The 19,478-nt window shown below is 38.9% G+C and overlaps 1 protein-coding gene across 4 annotated transcripts in view; it reads left to right on the top strand.

Moving 5' to 3' along the window:
* The window catches only part of FBXW2 (F-box and WD repeat domain containing 2), a 127,086-nt gene that overhangs the window by 94,089 nt on the left and 13,519 nt on the right, over positions 1-19,478 (top strand). For all 4 annotated transcript variants that reach the window (XM_078603446.1, XM_078603444.1, XM_078603445.1 and 1 more), the window contains one exon: positions 13,424-13,510. In XM_078603446.1, the coding sequence (XP_078459572.1) occupies positions 13,424-13,510 (87 nt within the window). The remainder of the gene's footprint in view (positions 1-13,423; positions 13,511-19,478) is intronic.

Genomic DNA, 19,478 nt, shown 5'->3' with positions numbered 1-19,478 from the left:
GACTTTGGCCAAGATGACATCCTTATTTTCAGCTTGATATTTAAACCAAGTATAGGTCACCATTTCTAATAGTTGTACATTATCCCAATATGATAAACTACAAGCCTCATGCGTGAAGATATATATAATCATAGAGTTTAACAGAAGCAACTTTATAAAAAAAAAGTAAATGCTTCAAATAAAAATGCAGATATACCCCGGTAGCTCAAAAACTGTCCCCTACCTCCCAGCAGTCGATATTCTCCATTAACATAATTTATGTTTAAGTATATAAATGCACATTTCCTTATAACAGAACAAAGCTAAACGTTTTCCTGGGAGAGAATTAATGTTTGAATGTTGTGTCGTTTATCACAGTCTGTTGCCTCGTTTGCCTCATAAGTTGTACTGTACCATTGTTAATGTATCACATGAGGGAACCATTCTTAGCTTTAGGCAATTCCGTCGAGTCTTAATAATCATGAGAACAATCTGACGGCTTCAAAATGCCTTGCTGTGTGAGAATTAAGTGCATTAAAAAAATTGTAGTTTTTGTTATTAATGAGAAACTTAAAAAGTAATTAGTGGTATTAATCATGCCTTTGACACGGAACATTTACCATTGAAAAGTGCAAATAAATCTTAGTGTCTGTCCGCAATGCCATTTTGTTATATAGCCAGGAATTTAATAAAAATTGGTGACCCATTGGACACGCAGATGTGGAGGATGTGTTTGGAAAATAGGTCTGGCCCTGATGCTCATTCTCTCCTATGGCAAATATTGCTAACATCTACAGATGGGATGTTAAATAATTTAAGTAATCTATTACTCTAGCAATTATTGGCTTGATTACTTGACTAATCGGATAGCACAACACTATTTGGAAAAATTGTCATAGCTTTACCCACGTATGACAGTGTACAGAAGGTGGTTACGTGGCTTGGTGACAATTGGTATCATCAGCGGTGTCATGATGGGATAGGATTGTAGGGATTACCCATTTTTGGGAGGTAGGAATTTTGGGGCAGTTGCCATTTTTAAAGTGGCCTGATTAATCGAGTAGAAAAATAGTTTATTCATAAATGTCAATAAATCGTCTTTGCTTCTACTATCAGCAATGGTTTTTTGCTGTGGTTGTTCCACATAATGATGGGCACTTGTGTTGCGCCCGAAACGTCGTGATTTAATTTATTTTATACCTATGTGACTTTACAGAAAGAACCAAAGAGTATGGATCCCTGCAGTCACGAAAACTGCAAATATAGATTTCTACTATCAAAGCTACTGCTGATTGGCTCACAATCAGACAATTTAGAACTGAAATTATGGTTGGGGGTAACTCAGCCCATCATCTTTCCTAGGTTATTCAAGTGAGTACAACTGTACGCGAATTGAAAGTGTTGAATTTCTACTGGCTCAAGACTATAAACAGAAATGAGCATGCCTAACCCGCAATCGTCATTTTTCCTACGAGCAACGTCTTTTTCTGGAGGACTGCTCAGTATCGACCGCTTACAACAATGAAATGATTAACGCTCATGGTTGAGCTTCACTCCGTCATGGGGCTAACAGCTCCCTGGATTGGGGCACTGCAAAGCTTGGTGCTCGGAACAGGCAGAAGCCGGAGACTACACTGGGTGATGTCCATCACGAAGCAGTGAGAGCTTCCGCACCAGCGGAGGCGGATGTGGCCTTGGAGGTAATGCAAGCCCCTCATGGTCTTCGCCGCATACACCACGTGGACAAGGACGTCCCCCGTGGATTTACAGGGCAGTCCTGCCTACGGCGGCCATAGAGGTCCTGATGGTCCCGGTGTTTGCCACAGAGCCGGTGTTCTGCTGCGAAAGTCAACCTCCGAAGACGACGTCTACCAGGAGTCCTGGATGCAGCTAGACAAGTATCAGCTGCACACCTTCATGCAAGAGGCTGTAAGAAACGAGCTGCACACACGAGAGCCAAGATGAAAGGGACTTAATAGAGGATGTTACTTATCTTCTGGGTTGTCCTTGGATCAGGATTCATCAAGCAATGAAAGGTCCAAGGAATTAATCTTTCCGCAGGATCTCCTGTGCTTTTTGACAACCAGAATCAGGTGCTAACTCAATCTTACTAAACAGGTACAATCACAGTTGACCGTGCTGGAGACATTTCGCTCGAGGAATCGGACATCGCGGAATGCATCACTTCTGCTTCCAGAGTATCTGAAAAAACTGGCTTGTCATCTGGCAGGGGCAGACTATGTGGTTGTGGACCTACTAAGGGTGGCTCGATGTGGGGGAATAGACTCTACACCCCAAGGTGTTCAAGCAGGTTCGATGCCAGTTCAGGCCTTTCACCACACACCTTCTTGTGAGTTCAATCATCAGTTACCGTGGTTCTGCACCTGCTTTTTCTGCTTAAGGGCCATTGCAGCAGACACGTTTACAATTTCCTGGACCTGGTCAAGTCTGTACACATACCCCCCTTGGTCCATCCTGCTGAGGGTGTTGGCCAAGATAAGCAGGGAAGGAGCATCGGTTCTGCTGATTGCCTCGCATTGGGTCAGACAGCATTGGTTTGTGAATTTTCTGGAACCAAGAACATGCCTCTCATGGCCATTCCCGGGTTGGGAGGAAAATCTGTGCCATGGCGAGATGCATTGTCCAGATGTCGAGTTTTTTGTTGACTGCCTGAACATTGAAAGGATGAGGTTTAGAACAGGCACTGGGGGTGGGGGGGCTTGTAAAATCAAGAGTCTCCATGGGCATGGTCTTCTCAAGTCACTGGAAGGAATTCTGGTGGTGTTTAAAGGTGGGTCAGGATTTCCTGTCCTGCGGATGACCAGTCATTGCCAACCATCTCATTATGTAATGTCAATGCAGCACCCTCTGGTGGACTGATAATATTTTTTTGTGTTTTAGCAATCAATAAACTCCTCAAAAAAAGTGTTTAAACAACGGTTTAATGAGCAACTTCGTTTAACTCACGGTCAAGAAGTACGTCAATGATGCGGCGCCTGCTCCCACATCAACGCTGACTTGAATTAATTGATTACTTCTGTAACTCGTTCACACGGAGCAGACGCGCCTGAGACACGTGGCGCCAGCTTCTTGGGCGAGGCGATTCCAGAGTTTAGGGACCGCGGCGGATTTTACCTTCACAAATATATAAATAATAAGGCGTCCATACAAAATGATAATTGCTTTAAAGTAGCATGCATTGTCACCGGATCTGAGTACGTGTGCAAAATTTGGAATTGATTGGATAACGGGAAATAGACTAAATTTTGATGACAAGATTTGACCACGACAAACATAGGAGTCGAGTTAAGTAAAACCGTCGAAAAAGTTAACACTTGAGCACATTCTGAAGTTCCCGTTGCTTTGTATTTGTAGAATGGGTTTTGAGTGTGCATGGATATTGCTTAACTCTCCCGAGACGATCAAATTTCTCACAAGTCATGTGGCAACAAAGGCGTAGTAAATTGTGGGTATGTTAAACCCAAAACATTATCTAAGTCTTGATTTAAAGCTTTCGTGACTGTAGGGATGCATATTCTTGGTTCTTTCGGTAAAGTCACGTAAAAGGGAAATAATACAATAATAAAATAAAATTTCTTGCAGTAGATTTCACACCTGATGATGATTGCTTGTGTTGCAGTCGAAACGTCGTGAGAATTATATTGTTTAATATTTGTATTATTTTATTATTTCCCTTCTATGTGACTTTACCGAAAGAACCAAGAATACAATATCTAAGTCATCCAAATGTAATTAATTGGCTTTAAAAAGTGTCGTAGAAATATCTATTACAATAACAGATACTTATTCTTTTAAAAACTTATGGTATATCTGATGATGAAAACTATTATTTGTAATGTTAGCGGCAGTCCAATAAAATGGGCTAAACAGAAAAATCAAATATATCTTTCAACACTTAAGTCAATGAGCCATCATCTCGACTGAGTAGGTGTTGCCACTGTTCTGAGAATCATCCTATTTAAAGTCATAATTAATACATATTTTTAACTGTGCAGCATTAGTCACAGCACATCAGTCTTCCAGATTTGACAGGGGGTCATCATTTTGCAACATGAAAGCATTTTTTTACTCAATGCTATAGGCATATCCATTCAATGTTTAGGGGCTCCATCATTGTCTGGATTAAACAAAGGTTATGAGTGTACTTCTAGATTTGAAGTTGGACACACTTACGCAGTTGTGCTTTCACTAAGTTGTCTTCACCTGAAGAAGGATGCTTGTGTTGCGCCCGAAACGTCGTGATTTAATTTATTTAAATTGTTTTACCTACGTGACTTTACCGAAAAAAGCAAAGAGTTTTTATGGGTGTACATTTCTTATCCTTTAGTCTACCATTTTAACTCCCATGTTTTTTTTTTAAAGGTTTCAACCGGGTCTTACATTGCATCACTTTGAAATTAGATTTTTTAAAACATTACATTAATAATTAATGCAATTGTGGGAATACGAGTCTGTGCAAGTGTATATAAGCATGATGTGTAATTATCATGGGCAGTTCAGAGATATCAATAAAGGTTCTGTTAAGAGACATCAGTATATACTGCTCTTTTGCCATATTGGCTTGTTCAGCTTATACTCTTGACAATACTAAACAGTCAGGTGCGCAATACATGTTTTGAACTTCAAAGCTGCAGTTTTACTGGCTTCTCTGAAGCATAATTTGTCATAGACAATTTGTGATTTTATTTTGGACAGGGTGTGGAAAAATTGCAATGAAAACAATACTCAAGTCAGTGGCGAATTTTCATCCTTGGCAATAAACAGGTTTATGTCCTTTGAGATATATATAATACTACTCCAAGAATCCCTGAATGATGTTCTGTTTGGGCTAATCGATTGATGCTGTCGACCTTCCATTAAGTTGACGCTTCAGGTGCCAGAAAAGATGCTCACCAGGCTTCCATGTCGGGAGGGAACAAGAAATATATTCAATACCACCATGCTGTTTTCCTCTTGTGAGATGTGTACTGTAACTTAATGGCCCTGTTGCAAGTATTAAGGGTTTATAATGTGCATCTTGGGTTGGTGTGCACTTGCGCAGCATTTCCATCAAACTGGCCAAGGCCACAAAGCAATTCACGCTTATTAGGGCATTAATTATTGGGAGCAGCAGGGTAAGGTCTGAGATTACACGCCTGGCTGTTAAGTTGCGGATTGTGCAGGCAGAGTAAATGCACATCACGCTGTCTTTTTATGTGGGGCAATAGGTTTGATGCTCACATTTGCTTGCGGATTTAACTTTTCCACAAGAGACGGCCAAATCCATGGACAATTAATCGTCCTCAATATCTAAAAATCCCTACAATCCATGTGAGCCTTCTTATGAATACAGCTGTCCGCAGTTCACAGTCAACACCCAGACTATATTCTTAGGTTTTTTTCGGTAAAGTCACGTAGGTAAAAAATTAAAATTAATAAAAGTAAAAGAAAAAAATCACGACGTTTCGGAGGCAACACAAGCTTCCGTCTTCAGGTGGAACCGTCACAGCCCGACAGCTGTATCAAGTAAATGAGGGATTACAGGAGATACCACTCCGTATATATAATGGTATAATAATAATGGTATAATAATATATATACGGAGTGGTATCTCCTGTAATCCCTCATTTACTTGATACAGCTGTCGGGCTGTGACGGTTCCACCTGAAGACGGAAGCTTGTGTTGCCTCCGAAACGTCGTGATTTTTATTTTACTTTTATTATTATTAATTTAAATTTTTTACTTACGTGACTTTACCGAAAAAACCTAAGAATATGAATTCTTGCAGTCACGAAAGCGTCAAATCTAGAATTAACACCCAGACTATCCGATATATGAACAAATAAGTAATGTGAAATTAAATAAACTTGTTATTCAAGCAATTAACAGAGCTTTTGAATCTGCTGGTAAATAAATAAATTTTACTGTCAGGAAATTGACCCATTATTTAATTAGGGAACAATGTCACGTCTGAAATTGAAAGTATTCTGCCACTGTGTGTCACACTTCTAAGATGTGCTAACACAGGTCAGATTAACATAACAATAAATAATTCATGAATTAAGCGATCATAGATTGGCATTTGGGAATATGAAATGGAAAAAATAAAATAACAAGGTTAGCAGAATGCTCTGTTGTGTTTTTTTTTATAACATGGTTTTGTTAACCTGTACATCTGGTGGGGGTCTAAATTTATTAATATTATAATAACTAGCACTGCCCACACATTTGCACAACATAGGGTGGGCGGTGGAGAGGTCTTACTTTTTTTTTTATGGATTAATAACAGCAAATCAAATGTGTTATTACAAATGTGTTAGCCACTCAATTGCTTGTTCATAAGTAGAGTGGATTGCCTCCATTCCTCCTTTAAAGGAGTGAAGACAGCACGCCGCCGAATATCTGATGCACCATTTGTGTATCAGGTGGCTGTATCGGCCGTGCCCGGTCCCGATTCGGTTGATGGTCGACCATCAACCGATGATGGTATTGGCAACCATTGCAGGTGGTCAACACATCATGACAAGCATTGGAGTATGCTAAAAGGTTTTAAAAATATAATTTTACATCAACGTCTTGTGCAGCTGGTTGGACCACAGAATGCATAACTGTGTGACTTTATTTATTAAATACTGGAAGTTCACACCTTGAGTAGTTTGATTCTAAAAGGCTCAAATGTAATTAAACAGAAACATCTTTTCCTTTCAGAGCTGGACTGTGGCCGTGGCGTTGAACTTTATTTCGTGAGGTTGGCTCAATAGATCCCATGCAAAATTAGCAGCTACATGGTGAGGTGGTGGCTGAAAAAGATATCAGTTTTAAAGACAGCATATACATTTATGAAGTAACATTGTGGGTCAAGTATGTATTTCAATTATTTCTCGTGTTGCTCTATTTTGATCACAAACTAAACTGATGGGGAATGTTTTTAACTTTGATTTAAAGCGTTCGTGACTGCAGGGATTCATATTCTTGGTTCTTTCGGTAAAGTCACGTAGATGATGAATGCTTGTGTTGCAGTCCAAACGTCGTGAGAATTTTGTTGTTTTATATTTTTATTATTTTATTATTCCCCTTCTACGTGACTTTACCGAAAGAACCAAGAATATGATGGGGAATGGTTATCTTGGTCCCAGTAGGCTTGAATACACGGTATGGATTATTTAAGGGGTTAGGTTACGGTATGGTAAGGGTTTGTTCTTGATGGTATTGAAGGAACCCATCTCTGCAGTCTGTCTTGGGGTCACTAAAAATTGTCTGCTGGCCTAACCTCATGCTCAGAGAGCTTTTAACGAGTTTGTTTCGTGGAAAAAAATTGCAATGACATTACTTAATGGCTCGTGGTAAGTGCAGATAATTATACGCTGTCAGATGAAGTCATAATCCTGGGCAACCCTGTATAATGTGCTTTGGTTTCACTTATCTATGACCCTAGTTCTACTATCTTGATGTTTCATGAAGCAGCCATTGCACATGTCTGTGTCTTTGCTGTAGTTCAAGTTCAAGTGCATTTATTAGGTATAGCCCTGTGAGCCATTCGGCTCTTGAATCGGTTGCAACCGCAACAAACAAAAAACAAAAACATGAACAAAAAACATCTTAAAGTGAATATGTGACTAAGTGCAAACAGAAAATCCAAGAAAAGACAGCAAAATATTGCAGAAAAAAATCACCGTACACCAATGCTGTGTGCAAAAATCCCAAGCACTTGCTTGTGGGTTTATCCATCCTTGAAAGACTGAGAGAGTTGGGGAAAAAAATTCTGTTGAAGTTAAAACAGAACGTTTCGTGAGAATGTGTTGTTGTGCAGAGACACTTGACCACAGTTGACCCATTACAGTGGCTTGTCACGGGCGCCATAAATATGTTCTGCCTCCTGACACGGTGAATAAGAAATCTTTTCATTGTGGAAAAAGTTCAGACTGGATTCTGCTTCTGTGCTAAAAAAGGCCATGCAATAATTAGTTTTTAACAAAATCAAGGCGATTTCTCCCTTTGGTTATGGAAGTCAATTAAAATGCATGTTTACTTGTTTATTTTTAACTATGAGTCTTTAAATACAGATATTAATTCCGCAATCCCACAGATTAATATTTATTTTCGAAAACTTTGCATTGACTAGCACTTGTTAACTTAATCGGAATTTACGGAGATATATTAACAGCATTTATAATTCCTTCGAAGTGATTCTTGAGGCGTGAGTGTTTCTGCAGCCAGTGTGCAGTCGAGATCTACGTGGCAATCTTGACTTGAAGCTTTCGTGACTGCAGGAATCCATACTCTTTGGTTCTTTCGGTAAAGTCACGTAGATAGAAATATTTTTTTATTTTATTTTATTTCTCACTACGTGACTTTACCGAAAGAACCAAAGAGTATACATGGCAATATCAGGTGCTTCTTTCAAGGTTAACATTTGCCTTCTCTTCTCCCAGCTGTTAAAACTAATCAAGTGTCACTTTTAAAGGATCGGCTTTAATGGATTTTCTACTAGACATGTAACGATTCCTCCACTGGCTGCCCCCCCCCCCCTCCACCATGCAATTTGATGACTTGTCACGATTAGGGGTAACGATTAGATTAAAGAATGGATTTTCTTTTGACCGTTGTGGTGAATGTAGAGCCTTCAGTGGCTGCAATTGTGTACCTCCCATGGTTGGCTACATCCAGGATGAAAGAAGTTCAACATAAATGCATGCAATGTGTAATGATAAAATAGATTATTCACCCACACAACTGTATGCAATGTAAATATCTTGTTTTATTTGCTGAATCAATGCATCATTAAATGCCAATTTTTTTTATTAACTTAGTTTCCACAATCGGCTTGTTATATACTGCCAAACCCGATTTCAAGATGTGCGAACTCCAATTAAAACTGTCAGACACGTAACCTTTCAATACCATGGAAGTGATGATTCTTTTTTCACTCATTCGCCCCAGGGGTATAAACCGAGCATCTCATAAGCATCGGTTGTGTGCATTGGCACAGGCATTAGCTCCTCGAGCTGCCCATCGATGACCTTGCTTGCCCTGGCACAAATGGCCCGAAGGCCAGTACAAGGTAGCCAGGTATAAAGCCACATTTATGAGTAGCCATAGTCAGATTCTCAATTGCCTGCTTCCTTGGACCTGTGTATATCAACACTGGACTTAATATTTGTTTGGGGCCATTCAACATTGTGGAGATCTATCGATAGTTGCATTGTCATTGCCTCCTGCCTTTGTTAAATGTGTTCACAGTTTTCTTCCATTAATGAGTTCACTTCGCTAATAACAAAAATCATCCTCTCCTTTCTGGACGTAAGACTACTCACCCAAGATTATAAATTAGCCACAACTGTGTCATACAAACCAACAGACTCACGCTCCCACCTGCTCTACGCACCATTGCACCCTGCCCCACACCAACTCGGAAATACAATTTTCACAATTTCACCGCCTCCATCACTTGTGCAGCAACATTGGAGATTTCAATGACAAAGCCAATGAGATGAAAATGATGAATAACCTGAAGAGTTAGTCGACAGCCAACCAACATGCCCATTTGGTGCACCGTGCAGCCAAAATACGAGTCACCTGAATGATCGAGCAGAGTGTGAGTTGTCCTGACATGTCACCCTTCAAACCTGGCTATCAAAAAGATTTTCCTTAACAATTTTCACATTATCAGGAGCAACGCAAGTGTTGCCAACATTTTTAAGGAACCACCTCTATGTACATTCTGCAGGAAAACACTTCTGGGACCTGCTAGTGCACAGTTAAATGCAAAAAAATAGCAATATTAAAAACGTAACGCCCTCACCAACGACGCTGCCTTAAGATAATAAAAATATATATATATGTATGATCGGCGACTTTTCAGGCAATGGGCCCCTTCATATCACATCAAATAATTTCGTTAGCTCGCAGTAATAGATCCCAGGCACCGTCCAATGAAATCGAAGATGATGCAACACATCAACTAATACACAGATAAAAACACCCAGAGCATATTCTATATGCGCATCCACCAATATGGTTTAATGCATTACGTGCAAAACATTGTGGCCTCCACTACATTGGATTATCTAGTAAAACGGCTCGGTGATAGTTTTGTTCTGCATCTTCTGTCAACTCGCCGTACAGATGCAGTAAAACCTTGGATTGCGAGCATAATTCGTTCCGGAAACGTGTTTGTAATCCAAAGCACTCGTATATCAGTTGTGATCACGTATTGCAAGACCCCTCGCTCGTTTATCAAATTAATATTTATTTAAAAAGTTTGCTCGTCTTGCAAAACACTCGCAGACCAAGTTACTTGCAATCCAAGGTTTTACTGTATGCCCAAACCAGTGGGTCGTCACCTCAACAGCGAAGAACCAACAGCTCCAGTGACACGTCGATGCGTAGCCCTGTCTCGATCTCTGGTGGAAATTGGACCAGAAAAAATTAACCCGTAAAAACAAAGTTTTTAACTATAAATCCTTTATATGCGTAGCGGCTAGAGTCCTCTCGTCCTCTGGCTTGAGATGGCTGCCACCTATGGGTCAGATGATTGCCTGCCACCATTAAGCAATTGGTAATTAAATATAAAAAAGAATTCCCTAAAAAGTGTCAAATTTTGGAAAAAAATTCACCAAAATAAATTGTCCCGCACAACGAGTCTGTGTGCAAAATGTCAGCTCGATTGGATCACGGGAAGTGGGTTAAAAAACGACCGAAAGATTTGCACGGTCGTAAGCGCGCAAGCAAGCAAGTGAACTTAATATAAAGGATTTAAAAAGGACAGAAGGCTACCTCGTGTTGAAACTGCGAATATGCTTTAGCAGGCAGAAACTGAAAGAAATGTCACCTTCACGAAATACGTAACTCTATTATTGAGTGCTCGACAAACCTTATCCCTGTTTCGTTTAATTGTATTTGTTTTAGTTTCATAGTTTTGTTTACCTTTCTTCCTAGAGACTTCTCTGCCTCAGAGGTGTGTGGCGTTTGATAGAAATGGTGATTAGGGGCCCATAAATTCACTGCCAGGGGGATTTGCCCCCTTTGTTTGTCCTCGCAAGAACAAGTCTTCACCCAATGTATTGTCAGCAGAATTGTTTAATTTCGCTGTTAAAGTAAATCCGTTTACATTAGTAATGCTTGAGATTTTTGAAGGATTTGTCTGGTACCCAAGATCTGCTGATTTATAATTATAGTAGTTTATTTTGGGTTAGATCGTGTCAGTATAATGCCAATTTTGATTTAAAGCTTTCGTGACTGCAGAGATTCATATTCTTGGTTCTTTCGGTAAAGTCACGTAGAAGGGAAATAATAAAATAATATAAATATAATATAAATATAAATATTATTTTATTATTAAATAATAAAATACTATAGTTATAACATAAAAATAAATATTTATGTTATTTTATTATTAAATATTAAATAATAAAATACTATAGTTATAACATAAAAATATATATTTCTGTTATTTTATTATTAAATACTGAAATAATAGAAATATTTATATTATTTTATTATTTCCCTTCTACGTGACTTTACCGAAAGAACCAAGAATATAATGCCAATGTTTTACTTCAACCCTCCACCATCCAACTGAGCCAATAATATCAAGTTGTCATGTGGGCATATATGCCCATTGATTTGCTTTCTCAGCAAAACTGCAAAAAGTTGAAGAGCAAATCAATACTTGACAATTATCTACATGACGTTTTGCCAGAGGTTACGTACAGCATTGTGTTAACAAAACCTCCACTCTAACGTGAAAGAGCTTCCTGATCGACGTCTTGTGCATCAGATCTTATTTATTCATGACGTACTTACAAAAGAATCGGCAGACTCTACCTGCTGGATCTCCTCAATGTTTTGAAGAACAAATGTGACCTAAGGTTTTCGCTCATTTACCTTATTGCTGTACAAATACTGGAGGAAGGTCCTTTGATGTTGATGCCCTCAGGGTCTGGAATGCTATCGCCAATAAACTGCAACTTGGATCATTACCTGTGAGATCTGCACTCAAAACTGCTCTTGAGGAGCTGTACAACCCTAGCTGCCACTGCTATGCAGTGACCTGAAATCAAATGCACCGCTCCGGATATCTGCTGCAAGTATGATCTTGAGTTTCGATTATAGTGCGCTGAAATTGAAAGGTGCATTGCAAATTTTGTATACTCCTGCTGATACTCCTGCTGTTATGGGGTGACTCATGCTGCCAGCTATGGCTGCAAAGTTTGGTCGTACATGTTATGTATATCGTTTATTGTTACATTGGAATCACAGCTCCTATGCTTACTGTTACATTGTTTTTATAGCTTTATATTGTCGATTTGAAAAACGTATGGTTAAGCCATGTTTGTTGAAGTATGGAGTCAGCCTGATAACTTTATCTAAATTGTCTTATGGTTGTTATTGTTAGACTTGCATCCCATTGGGATTTTTGCACTCAGCGTTGATATACGGTGTTTTAAATGGAAGACTTTGCTGTTTTTTCCTGGATGTTTCTGTTGCGCGTCGTCACTTTAAGATGTTTCTTGTTCATGTTTTTGTTTGTTGCGGTTGCACCCGAGTCAAGAGCCTCATGGCTTACAGAGCTTTACCTAATAAATGAAATGAAACTGAAACTGATCGGGCCATGACGTCATTGGCACAATAACGCATGCTATCCAGTTTAACAATTAGAGTGTATTGCCCAGTTAATTGCTTGTGAATGGCAGATTAGATTCGTGTAATAAGATGCAACGGTTTAGTGTTGGCGAAAAATCGGCTATCCTTAATTATATCAAGGTGTATCGTTTTGGTGATGAAGCTGGAGTTTTGACGCGATTGTGATTCTGGGGATTAGCACTATGGTGCTTTAGGGATACAGGTTGATTGAATATATTGTTGGTGTTACATTGATATAATACATTCTCAATTAAGTATAAATGAATAGATGAGAACTATTTTTGTTAATGCAGTGCCGTTTACGAATGTAATTTTTGTTGTTGCAGCATTGCGCAGTGTTTTAGAAGCTGACTTTACACCATTGGAACCTCATTTGTCAGTAAAAAATATGATAATTGGTTTTTTACCCTTCTATCTGGCAACAAAACTGTCACCTTTTTTAATGAGGTTCCAATGGTGTAAATGCTTACCCCAAGCTCTCATACTCTGATGGTGCATTGTCTTTGAGTTGTGCGCCTTTTGGCGTCATCTGGTCCAACCCATGTGAGACTAGGCTCTAAGGAAAGCGGTCTCGGGTGTGGACCAATCAACTTCAAGGACAGTGCACATTATCAGAGTTATGTTTTTTGTTTGCATTATGGCTGCAGGTATTGTGGTCTATGCAAACATGACTCCTTGTAAAAAAGGTGTCAGTTTTGTTGCCAGATAGAAGGGTAAAAAAACAATTATCAAGCTGACTTTGTGCACCATTTTAAGCATGTATCTCTGCGTGTGTGCATTGCGTGCGTGTGCGTGCAGGTGGTTTTTCAGCAAAGCATGGTGGAGTCCCTCATGCACAGCCCAGGAGAATTCATCCTCCTAAGTGCTGACAAGTACGAAATCAAGGTAATGGCAATTTCTGATTGTCGTCTGTTCCGGTTTGTGCCCTGCTACACAGGTTCTCTCCTGCAGCCTGTTGTTGTTGTTGTTTGCCGCGGTTTGGAGATTACGGTTGTAAAGGGATATTGTTTGTGCTTCAACGCTGTCGGATGTCTTGTAATTGCACTGTTATTCAGGGAAATTAAAGTAGAATGCTTTAATCATGAAGTGTGCACAGTTATTTTCTATTTGCCCTACTTGGAAATGAATGCACATGTGATTAGTTCCTTGTTTTTTATTTGCATTTGTATGTGTTGTCCATGCTATCCCCTAAATTGAAATATCTCATTTAAGTAATCCATAAGAATGAGCAAAACGTTAAATGAAAAGGAAATTATAGTTATTTTCCCTCTATCTTTGCTCCTTGATTGTCAATAATTGTACATGCAAATTAAATGTAATGAATGCTTAACACATATAAATTACCTGTAAGAAATTGATGGCTTTTAAGCCTAAAATTTGCTGTAGGACTTCTGAGACATGGCCTCGGAAATATTGGGTCTGAGTTTCCAGAGAGACGTGAAATATTTACCTCATCAGTCTGAGGAAAATGGTCTTCTCGTTACATGAAGAGACACACATATGAAGGAGACATTGTATGCGTATCTATGGTTGCACTTATCCATTAAAGAACGAATTGGGACAGTTTAAGAGAGCTGATGTCAAGATTGTTCCAGTGACCATTACTTTCCCCATTTGAGACGTTTAAGTCTGACGAGGGAGGGGGGGGATGCAGGTGATGTCAAAAATGAAAATGCTTTATGCCGTGTCTGCATGACAGGACTATGAACAGGTGACTAACAGATCTCGAAATGCAAAAGGGTGCCCTGCTATTTTGGGCTCCCAAACACAATTTTTGACAGAAAAATTTAATTCACCGGATACTGCTAAACAAAACGTTATTCGCTTGTTCCTTTCTATATTTAATGGCTAAACGTTGTTTCGATAGCGCCTTGCAATTTTATTTAAGTCATGCTTTGCCTGGAACGTCTGCCTCAGCTGTGCCTTTGCAGAATGCCACTTGTCCAGGGAGTGGCCTTGCAATGTCTCCTTGCCTGTGCCATTCCTAAAGTGACACTTGTTCCCAGTCAAACATTCAGAGCTTGTGTATCACTGGGTAATATTAGCTAAGTAGACTTACTGGGGAAATTCTTTAGAAGCACATGTTTTATTGAACTGAACCCTTGGTGAGGACATCTCTATGTAAACATTTATAAAAAAAACTGTGAAATATAAAAGGTAAATCACCACACTTTATTGACATTGTTTACGATGAAGCTTGTTTGGTAAACGTTGCTATCGCTTCACTACCATGAGCAACAATTCAGCTCGTGGATACATCATTTGGCAGCTGTTGGCTTCATATGATGGACAACGAACCAGGCACAAAATAAAATAGTGCTTTTAGTAGCATGTGCCATCAATTCCAAATGTTTTGAGTTCTTTTCAACCACTTAAGTTTAGGGCAAGAGACAATAAAAGCTGGCAGTGATTAATGATGGTTTACATTCAATGTAATTTCCAGTGTCATGAAGTGAAGGAATAGTGCATTAATTATCGGCTTTGGCTTGTTTATGGTCCACTTAGTTTTGTAGTGAATGCAAAGTTGGGCATTATATGTAACAAAAAACCCCAACACATTAGTCAATAATACTGCCTTAAAAGGAAACAAAATAGGTGGTGATGTTTTTGTGCAATGGTCCTGCTTCACAGCGCATTGTATCTTTATTATTCTGCTCAGAAAGTGAGTATTACAAACATGACATATTGGCGTTCTGCACCAATGTCAGGACTAAAACTCTTTTTGTTTAGCCATTAGCACTAATAGAAAGCGGTATAAACAACAATTACAAGAGCTCTTAATGGCATCGGTGCGCATACTCTTAAATTGGTACTGACGGTGATGTGTGAAAGTGCACTAGAGAGCCGTACCAATGCTTCACTGCATTTTCCTATTTCTAGGCAAGTTGTTTCTGTGGGTTCACCAATATATATATTTTTACGTTGACTTTGTTGCAGTGAATGTACCCCTATCAGAGGTCAATTCTGGAAAAACAATGTCTGGTTCGAATGCTTTAGACTCTATTCTTTGAATGAATCCATTCTAGTCTTGTATGTGAAGATAGAATCTTGGAATTTTAAAGATGTTCTCTTATTACTGTAAAAGAAGCTGTGTGCTAAATTGTGTCTGCTATTCCTGCTGCTGCCCATACACGTACCAGTTAAATGTTCACAATGACCTTGGCAATGCAAAGCAGCTCGCACAGAAGTGAGCTGTGCAGTCAGCAGAGACATTGGGTGACATGAATATTTTTAAAGAGTAAAAAAAATGGAAAATTACCCAAAAATGTTAAATAAAAAAAATTTAAGGCCAACCCCACAAATGGGGTTTTTGTCAAATATTTGACTTAATAAATGTTTTTGCTGTAATGCTACAATTAGTTTATACTGTTAGCTAAACTACTTTTGCCCTGTAATTTGACGACTCATTTTAGATTTCGAATTAATATATACTGCATATTTTTTAATATGAGGAGCATTGAAAACATGCAGAGAAGTTGTCTATTTTGTTCAGCTCTTCAGGATAACATATTTAGGGTATACATCAAAATGTGATGTGCAGAAAAGCACTCTTGATTCCTCATGAAGTTGCTTTGTCTCATGTTGGAAGCCTATTGAGGTAGTACCAGAAATAGTTCTACAATGTCATGTTCCAGGGCTGTTCCTTGACATGATTGAGGGTATACTTATTAAGGGTTCTGAGATATATTTATCCATTTTGTCCCTGTATTGTCATTTTGTAATTGGTCAGTAGATTCATCATTTGTATCATAATTGGGTCGAAATCCTTGTGGTTGGTGAAATAAATATTACTGTTTATCGTACAGGTTTTATAATTGTAATGTTCACATGTGAACTGCAAGGTTTAATGACCGCATCATATCTTTATACAGTCCAAATGTTGTAAACATGCTCCATTCAGCTGTAATGAAGGGCACACTGAGTTTTAACGCTGGTACCATCAAAACCCTGGGAGTCCTGCTGATTTTAACGCCAGACATTTAAATACAATGTTTCCCATGTGACCTGGGTTATTGATATTTGAATTGTGGGTTGTATCATTGTTTGTAAGCAGATGCCTGTATAAACATTGTAGGGAAACAGTTTTCACTTTAAAGCTGTCGTGCACGGCAATATTTATTTATTTCCATTGTTTATGGTACCATTTATGGACTTGTAAATGCAACGTTACTTTTAACAACCCATAATAATTTTTTTGCTAATGGTCATAATCCTTTGAGGTGCAACATCCCATCTTGCACGATGAGGCTACTATATCATCACATTTGAATTAACAGGTGGCAACAATGAATAGCAAGACTGCAGAAAGTAGCCCGTAACTATGTTCAAATAAAATCTTACGCTATCCTACATGTGGGATATTTTTGTCGAGACTAAACGGATATTTCCTATGCAATAATTGGAGTTTATATATTTTCATTCTTAAAGAACATCTTGAAAATACTGTTAAATAAAAGTACAATTACATAGCCAAAACGCAGGCATGTTACCTTCATAATAGACTTATTCAAGCCCTTATGTTATCAACGGACGAGCTTTTCACACCAGATTCGCATCTTCGCGACGCCATTTGCGGAGCTGGTGGAGGAGGAGGAGAAAATTAGAGGTAGGGCATTGCATTCTGGGGAAGTACACGCTATTATTACCTCCCACCTGGCATTGCCACAATTTATTGCACCGCTAGCCCCACTGTGAAGGTCGCCTCGCAAACCAGCCCAATCTCCCATCGGCAGGAGATTTTATCAAGTGCTGCATGTGGTGTTGATGCGACCCAAATAGATTTTGCACGATTCGGCAGCAAAACTTTATGAATTCATCCGTGGTTTGTCAGAAGATCGATAACACATTCCCGGTTAAACTGATTTACTGAAAAAATAAAAGGTCCCAAATAATAATAATACACTTGCCTCTTTGACTGTGGCAGGAGGAGCAATGATAATACAAGCTGCATTGTTTTGAAGCAATACGGCCTTGCGAAAATGATTTGGGTGCAAAATGTTCGTGTTGTTATTGGAGAAATTCATTTCGATTTGCCCTTTTTTACTTGCCCTGGGTTAAGTTCATAGAGTCGGAATCTGGTTTCATAAAATACAATTAACCCATTCTGACAAATGGTTTTATAATGGAATGGGCCAACATGGTCTCATTATGCCATAATTTGACATTAGCACAAATCTAAGTTATATAAGCTGCAAAAGTTAATGTTTATAGAAGACAATGAGTAAAAAAAAAGTATTGAAATATGAGATGGCTGTATGATTAATGTTTTACATTAAAATTCAAGGCTTTGATTTGCACAATCTGTTATGGTATTAAGTGCATTGGAAGTAGAGCATTTGTATTCCAAACATGTTATATCTTTAAGCCTTGGAGACATTTCTATTACCAAAGATAATTATAAGAAAATTTGCTGTACTTTACAAGCCAGTAGTTTTTGCTCTTCATATTCATACATTCATTTTTAAATCTTGCCTTTAAGCTGATCTGTAAAATGATATCCCATTGACTGGTCTGTCCTCATAAGATGTTCATTCATATTTTGGATGTACTTTTTCCACAGAGAATAGAACGGCTTGCTTTATAACCTGTGTGTGTTATGGGCAGGAAGTATTTACACAGTAATTGGATATTTTAAGTGCTGGAAAGTTTCAACGGAACACTCAAGGAGCAAGCGATGTTAAGGTCTCCAATCCGTCTAAATATAACGATTTTTATTTAACAAACTGCATCTTCACTTACTTTAACTTCTACATATTACATCCATCAAAGTAGGCTAAATAATCTTGTTCTCCCTCATAGCAGCAAAACCGAGGAGTTCATTGATGGAACCAATATGTTCAATTTGTGCATAGAATCTACATCATATAAAGTGTTTTTTCTCATACTGCTAAACTCCCACTGCCTGTCCTGAGTGGGACAGTGAGTAGGAGTCTCATTACATTTCTAGAGCAAAATGATTGAAAGTGCCAAATGTTATATCTGCATGGAACTATCTTGGGTATGTGTTACGTCTCATTTGTGAACAAGAAAGCAATCATCCAGTGCGACGGCTGAAGGGTCTCTTGTTTCTTGAGCCTTCAGGTGCCTCCTTTTTACGATCATAATCAGGGATATTTGTTGTTTTTCCCCAGGTAAAGATGATTAACTGTATCGCTGATGAAAACAACATGTTCAGAGGACATGGCATGCTAATAAGCCTGTGGCTTAAAGCAATACTCTGTGGAACTCTTAATCAAGAAAAAAACATGGCAGAAAAACTAAGTTTTGTTAAATAGAGCAATTAAAATAATGTAATGGAATTGTTAAATAGCTATGTGCATACACATTAATAGCATTGCATCTCTTTTACTTTACCTGCAAAATAACTGTGAATAGAAAGAAATTAAACTTTTTTTTTCACATTTACTTGAAATTAAAATTTAACTGGGTGCAGATAGCCAACACAAATAACTGAAAAGTAGTTAGTTGTAAATGGGACGCGGTGCTTATTGGCAATAACCACTGATGAAACTGAGCGAATGTCCATTCGGCCACTCATCACAGTCGGGTAAAGCAGATTTGTCAGCCTCAATGGGCAGATTGATGCTTCGCATGGATGGGCCTTCCCTTCAATCACATTTCCAGTGCGTTTGCCGTGGCAGTTTTTCTCGGGTTGCCCCCACCATGCAATGAGCTTCCTTTCCGTGCCACGTTGCATTTGCCAGTCATTGTGTAGAGGAGTCGTGTGAGCAACCACGAGGGGGCGAACAGAGGGAGGTGCCAGCGAGTTGACAGTTAAGGATCACGTCATGTCACGTGTGCGGTACGGGGGTACCTTCGAGAACAAAGGCGGGTCCGAGCCAGGGGGAGGAGC

The sequence above is a fragment of the Lampetra planeri genome, chromosome 20 (assembly GCF_965212315.1).
Source record: "Lampetra planeri chromosome 20, kcLamPlan1.2.h2, whole genome shotgun sequence".
Classification (NCBI taxonomy): domain Eukaryota; kingdom Metazoa; phylum Chordata; class Hyperoartia; order Petromyzontiformes; family Petromyzontidae; genus Lampetra; species Lampetra planeri.
This window is presented reverse-complemented; position numbering and strand designations above follow the sequence as displayed.